This window comes from Salvelinus namaycush, chromosome 9 (assembly GCF_016432855.1).
Source record: "Salvelinus namaycush isolate Seneca chromosome 9, SaNama_1.0, whole genome shotgun sequence".
NCBI classification, from domain to species: domain Eukaryota; kingdom Metazoa; phylum Chordata; class Actinopteri; order Salmoniformes; family Salmonidae; genus Salvelinus; species Salvelinus namaycush.
This window is the reverse complement of record NC_052315.1, coordinates 46,912,027-46,935,388: the sequence shown is the minus strand read 5'-3', so window position 1 is coordinate 46,935,388 and position 23,362 is coordinate 46,912,027. Positions and strand designations below refer to the sequence as shown.

Below are 23,362 nucleotides of genomic sequence, written 5' to 3'. Positions count from 1 at the left end.
AACCCACATACCATTTCATTACCTGACTTATAATGATTTGGAAAACCTGGGACCATCACGTGACAAAAACCTCCAGGGGACCATGACAACATCCTAAGAATGTTCAGGGGACCATGACACAACGTCCAAAGAACGTGCTAAAAACCTCCCCGGGACAAACCGGTAACTAGACAAAACCTCTAGGGGACCATGACACAACGTCCCAAGAACGTCTTAAAAATGTCTCGGGACAAACCGGGAAATTAAAAAAGGTTTCTTGGGACCATCACGCAATGTCCTAAGGACTAAGAATGTCCTGACATGGCCCTCAGTGACGTCCTAGTAACTTACAAGGAACTACACAAATATCCCCCAGAGAAAACATTGCTGAATGTCCTCAGGACCTCCTCTGTTTGCTGGGGAAAACTGAGATTTTGAAGGACCTTATTACAGTAACATGCTACCTTAGGGAAACAAGAATTAGCATTTTGTGGTAATGATGCGAGTACAAGCTCATGTAATCGTGGCAACTATGTAGAGTTATTGGATACCTTTGCTGAAAAAGGCAAAAGGTTAGCTAGACACTTGAGACTTCCACTGTGTTCCCAGGTACATCAATAAGAACACAGTATGATTTCATTGAAGCAGTCAGGGATGTGATTCGAAATGACATTGAAGATGAGATTAATGCAGCCACATTTGTTGCAGTAGATGAGACAACTACTAGATACTACAAACAAAGGCCAGATCTTTATGATTTTGCATTGTGGTCAAAAAGCGAAGTCAAGGAGGCGTTTTTGGTATGATGATGTGTGCGATGACAAACAAGCTGCGGCCTTGGTGGATTATGTATTGGGAGTTTTGGGTACAACTGTGCCATCCTAGGCCCTCATGTCAACTGAGACTTTTCAAACTCAAAAGGAATAAAGACTTCAACGCTGTCAGGGGTTGGTTCACCCTGATGTACTTCATTTACAAGTAGGCCTCTTTTTTTTCGTGGGTTAGGCTACTGTTGAATGAAACAGAGAATAGGGCTGCTGTCCATTCAGCACCATGGAGTTAACCTGTAGGCTATCATATGAGCGAAAGATTTTCATCGACCATTGCCTATACTTTAGTGTCTTTAATATGTGCATTTAATTTCCTAAAGCGGTCTAGCTGTATGGTTTGGATTTACGAACAACATCCCAATGATGCATTCGATTTATCAAGCTTGAATTTCGTTTTGATGAGACAAGTTTTGAACTGCATTTCAGTCATTTCGATTGTTGATATGGAAATTGAATTGCAACCTTATTGATTATATATGTGTGTAATAACATTTCACAGTTTTATTATGTGTGTGTGTGTGTTTACGTGTGCATTGGAAGAATTGTAAATCCATTGTGAAAGGCTATGAAGTTCGCGTTGCAAATTATTCTGATGAAATGTGTCCATATTGGTATTTTAGTGCCACATATCAGTTATAACTGTGGATGCTATGGCTGAGCTGAGCTAAGCAGTGTGTCATTTTGTCAGATTATATGAAATATGCCGCTATCGCTTGTGTATCTTGGCTACATTGTTATTTATATATGGTGGAAATATTTGTCAATTTCGGTTAATAGCCTATGTCACTCTGGTTGTTGGAGCTATCTGCTGTATGGTGAACTTGGGCATCATCAAGGTTAATTTCTGAGGAAATCTGGCTTTGATGATAACTTCACCGCACATCACTGATGTAGGCCATGTTTCAAGTAATTATCAAATATGAAGTCGGAAGTTTACATACACCGTAGCCAAATATATTTAAACTCCGTTTTTCACAATTCCGGTCATTTAATCCCAGTAAAAATTCCCTGTTTTAGGTCAGTTAGGATCACCACTTTATTTTAAGAATGAAATGTCAGAATAATAGAGAGAATTATTTATTTAGATTTTATTTCTTTCATTCCATTCCCAGTGGGTCAGAAGTTTACATACACTCAATTAGTATTTGGTAGCATTGCCTTTAAATTGTTTAACTTGGGTGAAACGTTTTGGGTAGCCTTCCACAATAAGTTGGGTGAATTTTGGCCCATTCCTCCTGACAGAGCTGGTGTAACTGAGTCAGGTTAGTAGACCTCCTTGCTCGTAAAACACATTTTCAGTTCTGCCCACAAATTCTCTATAGGATTGAGGTCAGGGCTTTGTGATGGCCACTCCAATACCTTGACTTTGTTGTCCTTAAGCCATTTTGCCACAACTTTGGAAGTATGCTTGGGGTCATTGTCCATTTGGAAGACCCATTTGTGACCAATCTTTAACTTCCTGACTGATGTCTTGAGATGTTGCTTCAATATATCCACATCATTTTCCTCCCGCTTGAAGCCATCTATTTTGTGAAGTGCACCAGTCCCTTCTGCAGCAAAGCACCCCCACAACATGATGCTGCCACCCGTGCTTCACGGTTGGGATGATGTTCTTCGGCATGCAAGCCTCACCCTTTTTCCTCTAAACATAACGATGGTCACTATGGCCAAACAGTTCCCTTTTTGTTTCATCAGACCAGAGGACATTTCTCCAAAAAGTACAGTCTTTGTCCCCATCTGCAGTTGCAAACCGTAGTCTGGCTTTTCTATGGCGGTTTTGGAGCAGTGGCTTCTTCCTTGCTGAGTGGCCTTTCAGGTTATGTCGATATGGGTCTCGTTTTACTGTGGATATAGATACTTTTGTACCTGTTTCCTCCAGCATCTTCACAAGGCCCTTTGCTGTTGTTCTGGGATTGATTTGCACTTTCGCACCAAAGTACGTACATCTCTAGGAGACAGAACGTGTCTCCTTCCTGAGCGGTATGATGGCTGCGTGGTCCCATGGTGTTTATACTTGCGTACTTTTATTTGTACAGATGAACGTGGTACCTTCAGGCATTCGGAAATTGCTCCCAAGGATGAACCAGACTTGTGGAGGTCTACAATACATTTTCTGAGGTCTTGGCTGATTTCATTTGATTTTCCCTTGATATCAAGCAGAGAGACACTGAGTTTGAAGGTAGGCCTTGAAATACATCCACAGGTACACCTCCAATTGACTCAAATGAAGTCAATTAGCCAATCAGAAGCTTCTAACTATAGTTTGTTAACAAGACATTTGTGGAGTGGTTGAAAAACGAGTTTTAATGACTCCAACCTAAGTGTATGTAAACTTCCGACTTCAACTGTTCAATCTATAAATCCAGGTTGTTTCAGTCAGCCTTTCATGCCACAGGCTCCTTCAAAGCCCAGCCAGTTTTAGTTGAATCTTTCCATACATTTAATAACATGGTACTGCACTAGTCTGAAATTCTGATAACACAACACACAAATATATATCTCAGCGTTCAGTTGTTCACATTACATGGTTGCAAAATGTTTATTTTATTTTTTTTATTATTATTATTTTTTTTTTTTTACAATTGGCCACAGACAGTTTCATACTTTTCTTAAATAATTCCCTATTTCTTCTAAAATAAGTTGACATTAAAAAAAAATGTTTTGTCAACTTATTAGATTTTCAATATTGCGTAACTATTTTATTTTTGTAAACATCAAATTTACAATTTTAATGTTGAAAACAAAGACAAATGGCATGGACAAAATAATTGGCACTCTGTAGCTAGTACTTGCACAACCTTTGGCCAAGATAACTGTAGACAAACACTTCTTGTAACTATCAATGAGCGTTCTGTACCTTTCTACTAGCAATTTTCAGAAGCAAACTGCTGTAATTATTCAACATTTGATGGGTGCCCTTTACCAACAGCTCGCCATATTGGACCTCGCCGTATCTTTTGGATGTAATTCAGATCTGTATTTTTCGCTGGCCACTCCAGAACAGTCCAACATCTCTTCTTAACCATTCCCAGGTGCTTTTTGATGTGCGTTTGGGGTCGTTGTCCTGCTGGAAGACACAACCTTCAATGGAGACCCAGCTTTTGGACACTGGGTTGAACATTGGACCACAACAAACCTGATCATCTGCTGATTTCATGTCATTGTGCACGGTCAAGGTCCCCAGTACCAGCAAAGCAACACCACAGCATTATCAAACCTCCCTTATCTTTCATTGTAGGGAGGGTTCTTTTTTCATTGAATGCTTCATTGGAGGCCAGTATACCGAACGCTGATCTGTATTGCCAAAGAACTCTAATTTTGTTTCATTGGTCCACAGAGCATTCCCCCCCAGGAGTTAGCCTTGTTTAGGTGGGTTTTTGAGAAGTTCAATCAGGCTTACTTGTCTCCTTCAGCAGTGGGGTCTTCCTATGTTTACCAACGACTAAAATCAATTATGGAGGAGGTTCAATAATGATGTGGGGTTGCTTTGCTGCCTCTGGTACTGGGCGCCTTGAATGTGTGCAAGACATGAAATCAGCAGATTATCAAGGGTGTTTTGGAGTGCAATGTTCAACCCAGTGTCCAAAAACTGTCTTCCACAGTAGGACAACAACCCCAAACATACATAGAAATCACCCTGGAAAGGTTCAAGGTTCAATCTGTTCTGAATCATATCCATAATCTATGGCGAGAGGTGAAAACAGTAGAAATGTGCAGCAAGCTCATGATGGCTACAAGAAGCATTTCTTGGACAAAGGCTGTGCAGCCAAGTACTAGCTCCGGGGTGCCAATAATTGTGTCCATGCCATTGGTCTTTATTTTTTAAATAAAAATGTTAAACTTATATTTACAAAAATAAAATAGGTTCTGCAATGTTGAATATCCCAAAAACAAGGTGTGACCAAACTTTATTTTTCATTTTTCAACTTATTGTATAAGAAATAGGCAATTATTTAAGAAAAGTGCAAGGGTGCCAATATATTTGGCCGCAACTGTATGGGTAATGGGTATCTGATCCATTGACATATTCAGCTTCTCAACAAAGAGATATAATAACTGTGCCACATCAAAGGATTATGACATTTTCACATGTACTGTATGACAGAGAGAGAGAGAGAGTGTAGGTAGGTACAGTATGTATAGAGCCATGAGCAGGCCTCTCCTCAGTCCTCCTCCTCTGTTGTGTCCCCGTGCCAGTTCAACAAGGGCTTCCGCTCAGGGGGGAGGGACGGCTCGATCCTCTGCCACCGATTGGGTGGCCAGATGATGTGGGAGGCACGGCCGTGGACCAACCCCAGAGACACCTGCGGAGAGGAATAGAGGGAGGAGAAGACCCTGGTCAAAGAACTATGATACTATCGCTCATTCTAAGTGATCATTAGAATAAAGGGGCAGTTCCATGGCGTTAATAACATGGCTGCAGAAGGCTTGATGGACGAAACTTGTCCATTGTGAAGTGTGCTGGTCGTCTTTTTCAAGACAAATATAACATGGAAACTGATTCTAATAAAAATGATTCTAATAAAAAAAAAAGTAAAATTTTTTAAGAAGTTTATTGAATTATTTTTTAGCTGTGACGTCACGACATAAGTTAAATAAACTTTAATATGTAATAATAAACTTTAATATAATAAACTTTAATATGCACATTAAAACCAACAAATGTTGGACCGACTGCAAAGGTTAGTTATTGTTTTCCCAGACAATCACGTCTATGTCAATTAAGCGGTTAGCACAAAACACACGGACCAATATCAACTGCTATTAATGAAGCTTATCTTTCAAAAGGCCTGTTGTTTACAAATGAGAAACACAATTATTCTGTCCTTCTTGAAGGTAAGGCTGAGTTTGGCTCATGCCTCTGGGCTTGCTCAGTGAGTACGAAATGGCACCCTATTCCCTAAATAGCACACTACGATATAGGGTGCCTTTTCAGACTCAGATAGAGGAGGAGGCCTTTCTGATTGGCTCCCTTGGTAATACATGTCCTGGGGGGTGATGTCAACACAACATAGGCCTCTGGCCATGGATAATTGAAAAAAATATTTAAACTACCAATACAATACCTTAATTCTGGCATGTCAAGATTGAAATACAATGAAATTAATGGATTAGTGTATTCTTCTTCTCTACTTTAATTGAACTACACTAGTTCCTGGCTGATAAATAGATTAAGTAATATTCCATTAAAAATTAATTTGGTCCCCATGCTTCATTCCCGGGTATTGGCACAGAAAAATAATGAAATCAATTTGGTCAGTATTTCCAAATATATTGTACTACCAGACATAATATACAACAGACAGAGATCCAGTACAGTGCCATTCCATTACAGAACCTTCCTTCAATATTCCCCTAATACACTGAACAGAAATATAAACGCAACATGTAAAGTGTTGGTCACATGCTTCATTAGCTGAAATAAAAAGATGCTATACATTTACCATATGTACAAAAAGCTGATTTCTTTCAAATTTTGTGTATACATTTGTTTACATCCCCGTTAGTGAGAATATCTCCTTTGCCAAGATCATCCATCCACCTGACAGGTGTGGCATTTTAAGAAGCTAATTAAACAGCATGATCATTACACAGGTCCACCTTGTGCTGGGAACAATAAAAGGCCACTCTAAAATGTGCAGTTTTGTCACAACACAATGCCACAAATGTCTCAAGTTTTGAAGGAGCGTGCAATTGGCATGCTGACTGTAGGAATGTCCACCAGAGCTGTTGCCAGAGAATATAATAATTTCTCTGCCATGAGCAGCCTCCGATGTTATTTTTGAGAATTTGGCAGTGAGGCCAACCGGCCTCACAACCGCAGACCATGTGTAACCAAGCCAGCCCAGGAACTCCACATCGCCAGCCCAGGAACTCCACAGAAGTGTGCTCTTCACGGACGAATCCCGGTTTCTGCTTCCCAGTTCAGAACAGTTTGCGCATATATTTCAGACAGCATCTATGGCGTCGTGTGGGCGAGTGGTTTGCTGATGTCAACGTTGTGAACAGAGTGCTTCATGGTGATGGTGGGGTTATGGTATGGGCAGGCATAAGCTACGGACATAAAACACCATTGCATTTTATCGATGGCAATTTAAATGCACAGAGATACCGTGGCGAGATCCTGAGGCCCATTGTCGTGCTATTGATCCGCCGCCATCACCTCACGTTACAGCATGAAAATGCACTGCCCCTTGTCGCAAGGATCTGTACACAATTCCTGGAAGCTTCACCAGACATTGTCACCCATTGAGCAGGTTTGGGATGCTCTGGATCGACATGTACGACAGTGTGTTCCAGTTCCCGCCAATATAAATAAAGGTGAAATAAATAAATACAAATATTCAGAAACTTGGCACAGCAATTGAAGAGGAGTGGGGCAACATTCCACAGACCACAATCAACAGCCTGATCAAGTCTATGCGAAGGTGATGTGTCGCGCTGAATGAGGCAAATGGTGGTCACACCATAGACTTTTTTTATCCACGTCCCAACTTTAAAAAAAAAGGTATCCGTGACCAACAGATGCATATCTGTATTCCCAGTCATGTGAAATCCATACATTTGGGCCTAATTTATTTATTTCCGTTGATTGATTCCTTATATGAACTGTAATAGTAAAATCTTCTTAATTTGTTGCGTTTATATTTTTGTTCAGTGTAAATCAAGTCATCTCCCCTTGCAGCAGCACATTGTGAGAGGAGAGCTTTAGAGTTGAGCCCTGGCCTGGGGATCAGAGTGTAATTTCCCCTCACAGCAGCCAGCATAAACACTTCAATTCCACAGAGGAGAGGCGAGGAGGCAAGAAGAGACAAAGGTCGCGTCCCAGATGGCACCCAGCCAGAGACTGAAGAGGGGGGGGGGGAATCTCCCTTCCATCACCCTGCAGGGCTGCTGCTGCGCTGGGTGGAACTGGGGCTGTGACTGAATTATCTAGTAACTGATGGTTGTGGATGAAGACCATCATGATTATAAAATAACTGTTAAAACCATTTAAAAATAGGCCTACCTACATTAATTTTAGGATAAAAAAAATAAACGTTTCCTAATAGCAGGAGTGTTTAATGATTAAATTGTTTTGGCAACTTAGTCTGTCTATGAAACTTCCTACATCGCCTCCTCTCTCCAACTGTCCTTTGATGCTTGAGCAGCTAATCGCTAGATGCACTGGGGTGTAGAGCGCTATAGGCTGTGGCATTTCAGTAAAAACTTGATTTTATACAATGCGTGTTTTCATTGCTTGCTAGCAATAAATAAATTGGTCTTTAAAAAGGTTGGATGTGTCTGACTATTCATTAATTATGTATAAACAGCAGTTGACAAGGTTGTTCAGGCTCTGAGGCCTATAATGCACTAATGTTCTGTCAAATGGACAATTCTCTCGAACCTGGCATAGTATAATTTGATACAGACTGCATACACTAATCAACGCTGATCAGGCCCAGCCGGTACGCTGCCCTCCTATCCCTGCAAAGTAAAACAGTAGCCTAGGCTATACAGTGTCGGCTCGCAATGAACTTTTATAAATGTCCATGCCGTAGCCAACCATTTGTAAAACAGACAATTTACCATTATTCCCTGTCATTTGGTTACATTCATTTCTCTTAATGCATGTATTAATTACAGTCACATACCATTCGCATTCTCGGGAGTGGAAACATTGTTTGCAGAGTTCACAACCTGAGACACTTGTGAGAAACAAGTCTCGGTTTATTTCATACCATCATTTACATGCTCCATGTGAGCAATGGGTCTGGTTTATCTGCCCTGTTAATGTTGATGGAGCGCACGCGCGCCTGAGCACACACAGAAGCACCTGGCCTGCTTCTCACAAATGTCAAAATGTAGGAAAGTGCCCATGTCGTTGGTCTAATGAACCGGGCTTCAGTCATTTCTTTCCTTCACATCACACGGTGCAGTAAGTCAACGAAGTCCGTTTACATATATAATATATATATTTTTTTAAACATCCATTCAAATTGTAATAGTTCCTCACAGTACTTGAACAATCTTTCCAACACCCTCCCCCCTCAGTAATCAGTGACACTGATAAATAGGCTATGGACATGTTGCTTTTACTTGGTTCTATTCGAATGATAGTCAATTTAATCTTCATAGTATAAACCATCCCCTTCATACCTTACTTGTCGATTCATTATATTGTAGCCTACTTTCTTGAAAACATAAGGTAGGCCTAGATTGTTTTAAAACACATTTTTAAGGAAAGGAGACATATTTGCTTGTGTCTGACACACGCTGGCGGCTTTGATTGACGGGTGCATTTACAGGGGTGTGCGTGAGTGAGTTTGCTGATTCCTCCTGTAGGCATATGTCCATTCAGAACGTTTCCCTACACTGCATTCAATGGGAAAATAGGAGTTTCAACCAATTGACACTTACGTCAATCCATTGCATTCAATGGGAAAATATGAGTTTCAACCAATTGACACTTACGTCAATCCATTGCATTCAATGGGAAAATATGAGGGTCACAGCCTTGATCCTTATGTCAATATATTTCCAGTCAATGGGAAATGATGAGTGTCAACCAATTTCAACTCTTCGAAGTGAAAACTAGGTCCCACAGAGAACAAGGCCTTTTTTCCATTGAAAATAATTACCTATAGCCCTCACATAACCATGACGCCCCCTGTGGACTGCAATTGAGCTAGCTAACCATCCTTCCACACAACCCATCGTGACCTTATAGGGATGCTCTCCTGTGTTGAGGTTCAGCTTACTGCGGCAACAGGAAATAGCTTAATTCATCCTCAACATGGTACTCCATTCTCTTCCTGCAGACCGGGGGACCGTCATGACCCGCCAAATAAAATTTGAAGTCAATCGACGCAAAAGCATTTTTTTTTAACCTCCATTGGATACAATGGTCTTGCAGTTCTAGAAACCAAGAGCCTTGTTAGAATTAATTCAGAAGGAGATATTGGTCCATTTTTGGGGGGGGGGGGGGGGGGGGGTTGACTTAAAACTGTATGTGTCTATGTCTGTCTGTCTGCCTGTCTGCCTGTGTTGCCTGTGTCAATATCCTGTCTTTGGAGGTGGGAAAGAGGATAGAAATGAGAAGACGGGGAGGGAGGGAATGAAGGAGAGAGAATGGAGGGGGGAGGAGGGAGACAAGGGGGAGAGTGAGGGAGGGGGAGAAAGAAATGGATAGGGTGAAGGAGGGAGGGAGAGGGTGATGAAGGAGGGGAGAGAGTCAACAGACAACAGTGGGTGAGAGGAGGGAGAGAGAGATGACATGGGGACAGAGGGAAGAAGGAGAGAGAGGGTAAATGAGGGAGGAATAAGAGGACGGACTGGAGCGCGAGAAAGAGAGAGCAGGGAAAGAGAGGGGAGAGAGAAGAGAAAGAGGGGAGAGAGAGACCCCTCACTAAGCCCGACCCCCTTGGTTACCGTTGCAACCTCTGACAACATTTCCCCAGGAATCCCAATTCCCCATTTTCAATTAACTCGCAAACATTTCTAAAAATATGTTTTCACTTTGTCATTATAGGGTATTGTGTTTATCTATTTAATCCATTTTGAATTCAGGCTGTAAGACAACAAAATGAGGAATAAGTCAAGGGGTATGAATACTTTCTGAAGGCACTGTATCAATCAGCCATTTTGGGATAATGATATAGAAAGACAAAAGCAAGGTGTTTAGGTGCATTCAAAAAAAAACGACACACAAAGGACTGGAGACAGATGCCAAGGCTTTCATAAATACACAATATAATCTTCAAATAACATTTCAAGGCTGTGGGAGTGAGGCGAGGGAGCGTAGAAGGCTAAACTAGCTTGTCCACTCGGTCCCTCACACAAGAGAAATGAGTGCTACGGCCTTGAAGACATCAGGAGTATCTGACAATATCTCCAGAATACCAACACTTCTCCCTCCTTCCTCAGAAGGCTTAGTTTAGAGACTGGGAGTGAGAAAAGAGCCACTAAAGGTTGTCATATAGGAATGGATTTGGTACACAACTCACAAGCTTATTGCTGTTGTTGGGTGGGTGATAACCACTATGCCATTTATTGACTTGATCTGGACGACGAATATGCTTGCTTTTTAGATTTTAGTTTTAAATGTCATTTTAAATGCCGCTGAGAAATCTGTGACCTGGAAAAGAGTAAGACATTGAAGCCCCGCAATACAATAAAGTTACATTTATTTTTGTTGTTTGTACTCCCAAAACCTGTATGCAAAGCAACCGTTGAACGCCATTTCAGGCATTCAGCATATTTCAAGCTACAAGACATAATCTGATTTTGGCAAAAGGTATGACTGTGATATTTGTTTAGGTCTATCCAACCTGACAGCTCACTCAGCGACTTCATCTCACGCAGCACTTTATACAGCACCTGGCTCTCCAGGGAGCCCAAAGAGCCTATGGGGTTTTAGACAAGTATAAATTACAAAGCGAAAGAGAGAGAGCGAGAGAAAGAGAGAGGGGGGGGGATTGGAGAGAGAGAAAAAAGAGAGAGGGGGGAGAGAAAGAGAAGGGGGGGTTGGAGAGAGAGAAGAAAGAGGGACAGAAGAGACAGAGGAAGAGAGGGATAGAAGAGAGAGAAAGAAAGAAAGAAAGCGAGGGAGTGGCAGGTAAGCGCTTTACTGAGAGGCATGTTAATTCACTTCCTAGTGAGAAATATAATTATATTTAGGAGCAAAACAAGGTTCAGAGCACCCATATCAAATTAAGTCAACACAACAGAAAATTGGAACATTTCTTCCTCTGGTTGTTCCACGTATATTTTAGTAACAAAGAACCTTTCACGTCAGTGGAACACACTTTCTGTGAAATGTAAATCAAGACAGGATTTACATTTCACCCAAAAATATATATTTTTATGCCTTCAGAAGGTATTCACACCCCTTCACTTTTTCCACATTGTGTTGTGTTACAGCCTGAATTTAAAATGGATTCAATTGAGATTTTTTGGTCACAAGCCTACACACAACACCCTATAACGGCGCCGGAGGGGACGGCTGCCGTTTTACGGGCCCCTAACCAACTGTTCTATTTTGTTACATTTTTTCACATTGTTTAACTTATTTTGTACATAAAGTTGCTGCTACCGTCTCTTATGACCAAAAAGAGCTTCTGGACATCAGAATAAATCCCCGTCATTCGCGTGAAGAAAAGGCGGAGATACAGAGGGAGAAGGTCAGGATTCGGAGATAAGTGAGTAAATCGCCACTACCATCCATTCTATTGGCAATCACTGGAAAACAAACTCGATCTACGGTCGAGACTATCCTACCAACAGGGCATTAAAAACGGGAACATCTTATGTTTCACAGAGTCGTGGCTGAACGACGACATGGATAATATACACCTGGCTGGGTTTTCCGTGCATCGGCAGGACAGAGCAGCTATGTCTGGTAAGACGAGGGGCGGGGGTGTATTTGTCAATGCCTGCTGGTGCGCAATGTCTAATATTAAAGTAGTCTCGAGGTGTTGCTCGCCTGAGGTAGAGTACCTCATGATAAGCTGTAGACCACATTATCTACCAAGAGTTCTCATCTGTATTCTTTGTAGCCGTCTATTTACCACCACAAACTGATGCTGGCACTAAGATCGCACTCAACGAGCTGTATAAAGCCCTAAGCAAACAAGAAAATGCTAATCCAGAAGTGGCGCTCCTAGTGGCCAGGGTCTTTAATGCAGGCAAACTTAAATCCGTTTTACCCCATTTCTACCAGCATGTCACATGTGCAACCAGAGGGAAGAAAACTGTAGACCACCTTTACTCCACAAACAGAGATGCATACAAAGTAGAGGTCGACCAAATATGATTTTTCAACGCCGATACCGATTATTGGAGGACCAAAAAAAGCCGATACCGATTAATTGGCCGTTATATATATATATATATTTTTGTAATAATGACAATTACCACAATACTAAATGAACAATGAGCACTTTTATTTTAACTTAATATAATACATAAATAAAATCTATTTAGTCTCAAATAAATAATGAAACATGTTCAATTTGATTTAAATAATGCAAAAATAAAGTGTTGGAGAAGAAAGTAAAAGTGCAATATTTACCATGTAAAAAAGCTAACGTTTAAGTTCCTTGCTCAGAACATGAGAACATATGAAAGCTGGTGGTTCCTTTCAACACGAGTCTTCAATATTCCCAGTTAAGAAGTTTTAGGTTGTAGTTATTATAGGAATTATAGGACTATTTCTCTCTATACCATTTATATTTCATCTACCTTTGATTATTGGATATTCTTATAGGCACTTTAGTATTGCCAGCCTAATCTCGGGAGGCTTGAAGTCATAAACAGCGCTGTGCTAAGAACTGCTGGCAAACGCAGGAAAGTGCTGTTTGAATGAATGATTATAAGCCTGCTGCTGCCTACCACCGCTCAGTCAGACTGCTCTATCAAATATCAAATCATAGAATTCATTATAATATAATAAACACACAGAAATACGAGCCTTAGGTCATTAATATGGTCAAATCCGGAAACGATCATTTCGAAAACAAAACATTTATTCTTTCAGTGAAATACGGAACCGTTCCGTATTTTATCGAACGGGTGGCAACCCTATGTCTAAATATTGCTGTTATATTGCACAACCGTCAATGTTATGTCATAATTATGTAAAATTCTGGCAAATTAATTACGGTCTTTGTTAGGAAGAAATGGTCCACACAGTTCGCAACGAGCCAGGCGGCCCAAACTGCTGCATATACCCTGACTCTGCTTGCACTGAACGCAAGAGAAGCAACACAATTTCCCTAGTTAATATTGCCTGCTAACATTAATTTCTTTTAACTAAATATGCAGGTTTAAAAAAAGATACTTGTGTATTGATTTTAAGCAAGGCATTGATGTTTATGGTTAGGTTCATTGGTGCAACGATTGTGCTTTTTTCGCGAATGCGCTTGTTAAATCATCACCTGTTTGGCGAAGTAGGCTGTGATTCGATGATAAATTAACAGGCACCGCATTGATTATAGGCAACGCAGGACAAGCTAGTTAAACTAGTAATATCATCAACCATGTGTAGTTAACTAGTGATTATGTTAAGATTGATTGTTTTTTATAAGATAAGTTTAATTCTAGCTAGCAACTTACCTTGGCTCCTTGCTGCACTCGCGTAACAGGTGGTCACAGCCTGCCACAGTCTCCTTGTGGTTTGCAATGTAATCGGCCAATTACCGATTGTTATGAAAACTTGAAATCGTCCCGAATTAATCGGCCATGCCGATTAGGTCGACCTCTATAATATATAGTATGTAGCATATACTGGGCTGCAGGTAGCCTAGTTCTTAACTGACTTGCCTAGTTAAATAAAGGTTAAATAAAAGAAAAAATTTAAAAAAATATGTAGTATGGGTATTTGAACACAGCTATAGTATTTTATGTAGATCGTTGACAAAAAATGACAATTAAATCTCACCTTGTAACACAAGAAACTGTGGAAAAAGTCAAGGGGTGTGCATACTTTCTGAAGGCACTGTACATTATAAAATGGACCGTTCGTTAAGCCCAGAAGCCCTTGGTTACTGTTTCAACATCGGACAACATTTTTTTTTTTTTTTTACCATTTTCTCCCCAATTTCTTGGTATCCAATTGGTAGTTACATGCTTGTCTCATCGCTGCAACTCCTGTATGGATTCGAGAGAGGCAAAGGTAGAGAGCTGTGCGTCCTCCAAAACACAACCCAACCAAGCCGCACCCGCACTGCTTCTTGACACAATGTCCACTTAACCTGGAAACACCGTGCACCCTGGCGACCGTGTCAGCGTGCACTGTGCCCGGCCCGCCACAGGAGTCTCTAGTGCGCGATGGGACAAGGATGTCCCTGGAGGCCAAACCCTCCCCTAACCCGGACGACACTGGGCCAATTGTGTGCCGCCCCATGGGTTTCCCGGCCGCGGCCAGCTGCGACCGAACCCAGAATCTCTAGTGGCACAGCTAGCACTGAGATGCAGTGCCTTAGACCACTGTGCCACTCGGGAGGCCCCACCGGACAACATTTTCCCGGGAAGTCCAATTCCCTATTCAACCACTAGCGAAATCCCCTCACAATGAACTCAAACTGTGTTTTTAATACACAATGAAATCAAACACAGACTACCCTTTGCTAATCAGGAAACTCTCAGTATGTTGTGGTGGATTGTTATTACAATTGCTTCATGGGGACATGGGAAAATTATGTTTGTAGTGTGGCTAACCACTGAAGGGCTCTGAATTCACTGTCAGCATGCAGTCAAAGCTACTAACCACTTTTAGCTAACTAGTGTGCTCAAATCGTATCCTGATGATGACAGCAGATGGGAGTTGTATTCATAACATGGCTAACTTAGCTAGCTAACTTGCATTTCAAGTGGCTAGCTAGCGCTAGCAACATTTGGTGGTCAATGAGACAGAGAGCTAGCTAGCTAGCTAATCAGCTGAGCTAGCAAACAATGTAACAAAAGTATAATTTCGGATTCTAAAAATACTCCAACAGGCTCTGCATTTCAGGAATCACAGTAGCAAGTACCACAGAAGTATATTACGTACCTGGTTTGAGGAGTTAGCAAAGTAACTTTGGTCAACTCTTGAGTTCAACTCGGGATAACAAGTACCACGAAAGTGGCTCACCTTTTAGCCAGATACAGGTCATTTCAATGTCAACAAATGATTTAGAACTAAGCTGCACCTGGGCAGTGTTGCCAACTCCTCAGTAAGGAAAGTAGCTATTGGCAGTCCTAAAAGTTGCTAAATGACGTCATCACCTAATTTGCATAATGGGCCATGTGCATGCATCCATACTGAGGGGTTGGCAACACTGCGTGCGATATGCAAGCACAGTTACAAGCCTGCTAGAGTTAGCGGCAGGCGAATGAGCAATATCCACCGTCGTAATATAGATGAAGCCTGAGTTGGAATGTGAAGCTAACTGAAGCTAGCTAATTTCAGAAAAGCCTGGGCACATCTGTCTATATACCCCTCTGGTGCACTGTTAAATTATTTAGTCATTTAAACAATTTGGTTTAGGATAAAAACTCTTTTTGCAATGACCTCAATGGCTTTCATGCATTTAAAACGTGCCACACATGCCTGCACTGGGAAACAACACAAATGACAATGTCAGTATGACCAATGCATTTCTTATTGAGGTGGTGAGATGGCCTAATAAGCGTGCAGGCATAAGCTAATAGTGGTCATAGTGCATACATACAGTACCGCACTGTATAGGCCTACATAAGAAGTAACCATATAACCATTACAGAGGGCTTGTAGATCCAACGAGAAATAAGGTATAATAAGACAATGGGTTGAGGAAACCTTAAATTAGGTTTCCTTAAATTAACTGTTCCCTTATAGTATTCTGTTCATGGCCGATAAACTGCTTACAATAATGTCATCCACAAAATCATCCCCAATCCACCCAAACTCTATCCAAATAATTCAAAGTTCAGATCCAGCAACAGAGAGAGTACTGACTGACATGGAACCATCCAAAACCAACTTCAGAAAATAAATCCCTCCACAAACCAGCAGCTGACCCAGTTAAATGTCAAGTACAAAGTTGTTTCTTTATAGGATTGGAATGCTACAGATAATTCCCTGGCCTCTACTCGGCTCTGCTGCTTCCTTCCTCCATCCAATGACAGCTCCCTGAAATACTTTGTCAAAACCCAAAAAGCACAGAGCGCCTCGCTGCCCGATCACTCACTCCTCGTCACTACTTTCAGACCCTTATCAAGACACATTTGTTATTGCCCGACAAGGATGAGGATATGTATGGGAAATACAACAATGAAATACGCTAAGCCTTCTTTCTCCACAGGCAGGAGAGGCTGCCGGGCCCACATGCCCAATGAGGCCTGCCAGAGATTAATAGCACTGACTGTACCTACCTGCCATAATGGAGAAACTGTTCAGAGTTTCTTTCCTCTAAGGGAACAACTTTGTCTTAATAAGCAGCATAAAAATGACAAATTTAGAACCCAGGTTTGTTCTCCAACGCATGGCTATTCAATTATTTTTCTTTTAAGGACTCCCAGGGTCTTTTTAGGCCCATTGTTGGAGTTCAAATGTGGAGCTGCTGGACACGACTCAGACAAGCTGTGCTTTGCTTTGCTTTTCAATGGCATGGGCCAAAGCCTTATACTTATATACAAATATAAGGCTTTTATATGCAAATATAAGTCTTTTATATCCAAGTATAAGGCTCTGGCATGTGCCATTCCCATTGAGTAGTAGAGGACTGAGCAGAAAAGTGGCTTACCGGTCCAAAGCTGTTGCTGTCCAGACTGTGGCCGTGATGGTCCCCCTCGATCCAAAAGTGGCCATCAGGGACCCTGAGATAGCGGTTCTTATAGCCAAGCGTCCTGCAGAGGGAAATGGAGGGCGGGAGGTTTGGATCATGGATAAAACGCATTAGCCAGGTTAATACAAGCCAAATTTACTTCAGAACCTAGCTACGAAAGAAAGGCAGTCTTTAACATTGATTGATCTACGGGATCAATTGAAAACAACAATAAACACATTGAAATTAGACAAGACAAAAGGCAAAACTTAAATTGAGAATAAAGTTAATCTATCTACATCTGCATTAAGGAAATTGACATTTTCGTTTCATTATGGTGCATTACCTTTTTACTAAATCATCCATCTGCCAGTCATCCTCCCTTTAGACTAGACTATTTTGTAGACAAAAATCTAATCTAATCAGATGAAGACAAACATCCATTGTGTGTAATGACTAATGAGATATGGACAGGACAGCACACTCCCTTAGGTCTAGTCTCTGGTTGCATCCATTAATGCCACACTATCCCCTATATAGAGCCCTATTGGCCCTGGTCAAAAGTAGCACACTATATTAGGGAATAGGGTCCATTTGGCACGTAACCTCTATCTGATCAGTTCCCCTCCAGACGAGTTCAGCTTCAATCAACTATTTTGTGGTTTGAGGACAGGGTTGGTATACACCATCAATCTCCTGTGCACTTAGCTGTGACTGAGCCCTGATGCATGGTTCATCTCAGGAACATTGTAAATTACGGGAGAAATGACTTTTTAAATGACAATTCTTCTCCTATTCCTTTCCAGGGCAATGTTACAGGAGCCTAAATGACTACTCTTTAGACCTTGGACAAAAATATTGATTTTGCTGCTGGGGGGATTTTTTTAATTTATTGCCACATACACCAGATAGGTGGTGAAATGTGTTGTTTTACAGGGTCAGCCATAGTAGTATAGCGCCACTGGAGCAAATTAAGGTTAAGTGCCTTGCTCAAGAGCATATCAACACATTTTACACCTTGTCACCTTGTATTCGAACCTGCCACCTTTCGGATACTGGCCCAACGCTCTAAACGCTAGGCTACCTTTTGCCCTGTCTGTTCTCCAGCAAACTGAAGTTCTGTGACTTTTAAATGTCAGGGGTCAGGCGTCTACATACAGCATCTGAACACAAACGATACGAAAACAAAATACTGGCTACTTCAAAATCTAGTGATTATATCCCATAGAATACAAATAGGCCACATCTTATTTGTACAGTAGAATAGTTTGCAGTAAAACTTTATAGTAACTTTAACGAGACATTTGTTATCTATTTATAAGCCGTGTTCATATACATGTATTAATAAATGATTATTCAATGGGGCTTACACTACGTACTTATTAATAGTTTATCAAATAGTTTATTAATGAACATTATTATAAAGTGTTACCTAATCAACTACCCCGGCTATGCTCAGGAAAAAGAACAGTCTTGAGTTTTGTGGGAAGACAAAAACAGAACAGGTTACATCCCAACTGGAACCCTATTCCCTACATAGTGCACTACTTTGACCAGAGCTTGTTGGGTCTGTGTCAAAGGTAGTGCACTAAGTAGGGTGCCATTTGGGATGCAAGGCAAAGCGAATATACAGAGTTCAAAGCGAATAGACAGACCCCTGTATTAATGATGTTTGTATGCGACTCACTGCCTGGCAGTGTCTAGCAGCTACAAAGGGTTTAGGGTGCGTTCAGGAGTTTGGGCAGATTCTCAGCATTGAGTTGTGTCAAAAATGTATGCACTCTCTACCTCTCAGTGTAGTAGGTTTAAACAATAGCTGCCTGGTACAGTGGAGGTTTGATGGAGGTTATTTAACCTTTGTTTAACTAGGCAAGTCAGTTAAGAACAAATTCTTATTTACAATGACGGCCTATCCCGGCCAAACCCTCCCCTAACCTGGACGACGCTGGGCCAATTGTGCGCCGCCCTATGGGACTCCCAATCCCGGCCTGTTGTTATACAGTCCGGGATCGAACCGGGTCTGTAGTGACGCCTCTAGCACTGCGATGCAGTGCCTTAGACCGCTGCGCCACTCGGGAGACCTATAGGGCACAGATACACATGATAAATGGACATATGAAACACGATAATGACGACGATGATGTGTAAAAGCCTGAGGTGAATTGGGCAGGTCAAGTCAAATGCTCCGTTTCATTATCTAGACTAGGAAGTATACATACAGTAGTTAGGAGAGTGTCTGGTACACATACAGTAGTTAGGAGAGTGTCTGGTATAATACCACTGCGAATGAATCAAATGTGTTGGACATGCATCCTAAGCGGTATGCTATCATGGACATGGGGACCCACAGCCATAGTCTTGTCCACCAGCCATGTCTGACAGTCTGCCTGGCACGTTGTTCCGTACCTCTACGAACATCAGAATCTCCATCTTGAGGTAGCTCTTCCTCATACACCTCACATGAATATACTCCGCATTTCTCTCAATGTATGCATTCCAGTCATCAGCTTTACACAGCGTAGCAACAATTTCTCTGACAATACAGTGGCGTAACACTTGGGCTTTCTGGTTTTTTTTAAAGCCGTGATTCGATTGCAACGCGATTTATGTCCCGTAAGCCATCATTGTGTGGAGATGAATCTCCGAAATGGCCCTCTATATCTCTGAGGAGGGGCTCAGTTCAGAGGGATACACATAGCAAAAACACACACACACACACACACACACACACACACACACACACACACACACACACACACACACACACACACACACACACACACACACACACACACACACACACACACACACACACACACACACACACCACTCAGAGGGCTGTAATTGGCTGAGAGTCCTCTTCCTGTGTCAGGCAGAGCAGACAGTCTCTGTGCATAGCAAGATTAAAACCATAGCTGTGATTTATAGCATGGCGGGCCCGCAGGCTAACACACATGCACACACACACACACCAGCCTCAGCCAGTTTAGGCAATCATCAAACCCCCATGTTAATTATTCATCTATCTCCTCCCAGGCAATACAAGTGACTCGTAATTTGTTCAGCGGCACCCGTCACAAATAGTTGCCAGAGGGATTTACATGGCGACATTGTGGTACGAGTAGTGGCACCCGAAGATTTGAAGCTGGTAGATAAGAAATAGAGGTTTAAGACAGAGCTTCAAATTCCTGAGTAAACAATGAGTTTACTTATAGCAGTAGTCTTCTCATAGGAAGTCTCTGAATAGGCCTTTAAGACACCCTTTGTTTTACATTATTTTATTGCCTTTTGTTTCGTTTTTACTGTATAATGTGTCGTGGGTTGTAAGTTTGATTTGATAAAGCTATGGGGGGGGGGGGGGATTCTGTACGTACTTGATGAAGTCTCCCTCAAGGGCTATGACCCGCTTGATGATCTTCTGCTGGGGGTTCTTGGGAGACCTGAAACAATAAAGATACATGACATCAATTAAGATATATGATGAAGAGATATATTTATCCATCAGCTCATAGCACCAATAAACCCTGTGCTGTAGCGACCCTGTTCACTCCACGCTTTCATCAAAAAATAAATAAAAGACCCTATTCACAACACTAGATTGAACTGGAATCAGTGTTCCTCACCAGCAGACAGAGAAACAGAATATACTGCAGTGAGTATTGGGTGGGTTCAAGTACCAGGATCTTATTCCTCCTCCTCCCCTCATCACTGACTCCCTCCCTCTCTCAACATGTGGACCTCACACACCACCGGGGAACACAAACATAGCAGCACCATGGTAGAGAGAGCTCATTCGCTTCATGTTTATAATAAACCCTTAATAACCCGTAATACCGCAATGCTCAGTTAATGAATTCTACAACCATTACTGCCATGCCGATGACCTTCTCCAAGCCACGAAATACTTCTAAGTAGCCAACAGAGGACACGATTCATTTGATATCAACAAATGACAGTCCTTTTGAGGACATACAAAGCAATGGCATTCGCATTCTGGACACAAAATCAGTCTAATAAATGGGTAATTTAGAAAAGATTTGTCGTTTTTCACTCTCTCGCTTGGGCGTGATGTTCAAGGCCATGATCAACAGTATTACAAATGGTCAAAATTCTTCTATTCCATCCACAGGTTTTATAGATAAATGTGAGGCAACCAGGGAGCCAGAGATACAATGGTGTTCAGTTCAGAGTGTCTGGCCAAATGAGGGACGTCTACACAAAGGCATTGAATAATGACCCACAGAAACCGCCGTTTGTTAAACGTTGCCTTCAAATGCCCAGAGAATCAAACAGAAATGCCAGTCTTAATAAGAAGTCACATCCATTCTCCATCCCTCCCTGCTCTCCCTCTCCCTCAGTCTCCCTTTAACACACAGACTGCTACATAGAGGCCCACACACACACACACACACACACACACACACACACACACACACACACACACACACACACACACACACACACACACACACACACACACACACACACACACACACACACACACACACACACACACACACACACACTGTCACTCCCTTTCTCCCACACATACACACACATTTGCTCTCTCTCTTCCTCCATCCTTCCTCCTCCACATCCCCCCCCCCCCCCCCCCCCCTCTTTGCCTCAGGGATACAGGGGATCATGACTGATTGGCAGCCCGCTCAGCCAATCAGAATTACCAGCAGCTCAGAGAACAGAGCCCGCAAGCTAAACAGGGGTTAGCCTGTCTCTAGAGAGGCTGTGTGTGTGTGTGTATTAGGGCTGTGACGGTCATGGATTTTTGGATGACGGTAATTGGCCAGCCAAATGACCACGGTCAACGTAATAACCGTTCGAAAAGCAACACAAGAAAATAGTTATACATAACATCTGTTTTAAGCACATTTTCTCCTCTCCTGACTGCATGTGCTGCCATAGAAATAGAATGAATAGAACGGGTATCCCTACTCAAGTCAATGATAATATAATGTGTGGACTGGCAGCCACTGCGAGGATCAAAGCAGGAAGTGTATCGATCAATATGTGCTGTGATTTGTTGATTCAACTCAACTGACATTACAAAAAAATACATTCCATTGCATAAGCCACATCAGTTAACATCAATTGAACAAACATTCTACATTACCATGACAATGATTGCATCACAATACCAGGCAGCCATTGTATCCAGGGTTTTTTCTGGATCGAAAAGGAGCTTAGGTGGTGGCCGTGGCATGGGGCTTGGCAATTGGCGAGGTCGGCATGACTGAATTTTTTAGATTATTTTAGAGGCCCCCATCTTGGCGGTGTAGTGATTTTTCTACATGCTGAAGCCAATTTCTGCACACAACCCTAAGATCACCATGCACAATGCCAAGCGTCGGCTGGAGTGGTGTAAAGCTCGTTGCCATTGGACTCTGGAGCAGTGGAAACACGTTCACTGGAGAGATTAATCACGCTTCACCATCTGTCAGTCCGACGGACAAATCTGGTTTGGGCGGATGCCAGGAGAACGCTACCTGCCCGAATGCATAGTGCCAACTGAAAAGTTTGGTGGAGGAGGAATAATGTTCTGGGGCAGTTTTTCATGGTTTGGTCTAGGCCCCTAAATTCAGTGAAGGCAAATCTAAACGCTACAGCACACAACGACATTCTAGACGATTCTGTGCTTCCAACTTTCTGGCAACAGTTTGGATAAGGTGAGGTCCATACATAAATGGTTTGTTGAGACCGGTGTGGAAGAACTTGACTGGCCTGAACAGAGCCCTGACCTCAACCCCATCAAACACCTTTGGGGTGAATTGTAACGCCAACTGCGAGTCAGACCTAATCGCCCAACATCAGTGCCCAACATCAGTGCCCAACCTCACTAATGCTCTTGTGGCTGAAGGGAAGCAAATCCCCGCAACAATGTTCCAACATCTAGTGAAAAGCCTTCCCAGAAGAGTGGAGGCTGTTATTGCAGCAAAGGGGGGACCAACTCCATATTAATGCCCATGAGTTTGGAATAAGATGTTCGACGAGCTGTCCACATACTTTTGGTCATGTAGTGTACCTTATATCTGGCTTTAGTCGTTTAAGTTTACACTGTTTGAACTTAGGCGTTCTGAAGTTCTCTTAGGAGGCCCGCACAAGGATTTTACCAGTCAAATTGCCAGGGTTAGAGGTTCCAAGCCTGTTCTTTCCATTCTGCTGCAGGGAGGGTGGTGTTGCCATGGCAACTAAAGACTTGTTTGCTACAACACCTTGCTTGTTTCAGCAAGGAGCAACAAAGTTTTATCACATTTTTAAGAGTCCACGTGATCG

The 23,362-nt window shown here is 42.1% G+C and overlaps 1 protein-coding gene across 2 annotated transcripts in view; it reads right to left on the bottom strand.

Annotated features, from left to right (window-relative positions):
• The window catches only part of immp2l (inner mitochondrial membrane peptidase subunit 2), a 168,982-nt gene that overhangs the window by 20,531 nt on the left and 125,089 nt on the right, over positions 1 to 23,362 (bottom strand). Inside the window, exons 4-6 of one of the 2 annotated variants that reach the window (XM_039001554.1) lie at positions 20,449 to 20,514; positions 17,054 to 17,156; positions 3,084 to 5,113 (exon numbers count right to left, since the gene is read on the bottom strand). In XM_039001554.1, the coding sequence (XP_038857482.1) occupies positions 4,973 to 5,113; positions 17,054 to 17,156; positions 20,449 to 20,514 (310 nt within the window). In that variant the 3' untranslated portion in view covers positions 3,084 to 4,972. Of the gene's footprint in view, positions 1 to 3,083; positions 5,114 to 17,053; positions 17,157 to 20,448; positions 20,515 to 23,362 lie in introns of those variants that run through there. The other variant, XM_039001555.1, reaches the window with a different exon arrangement.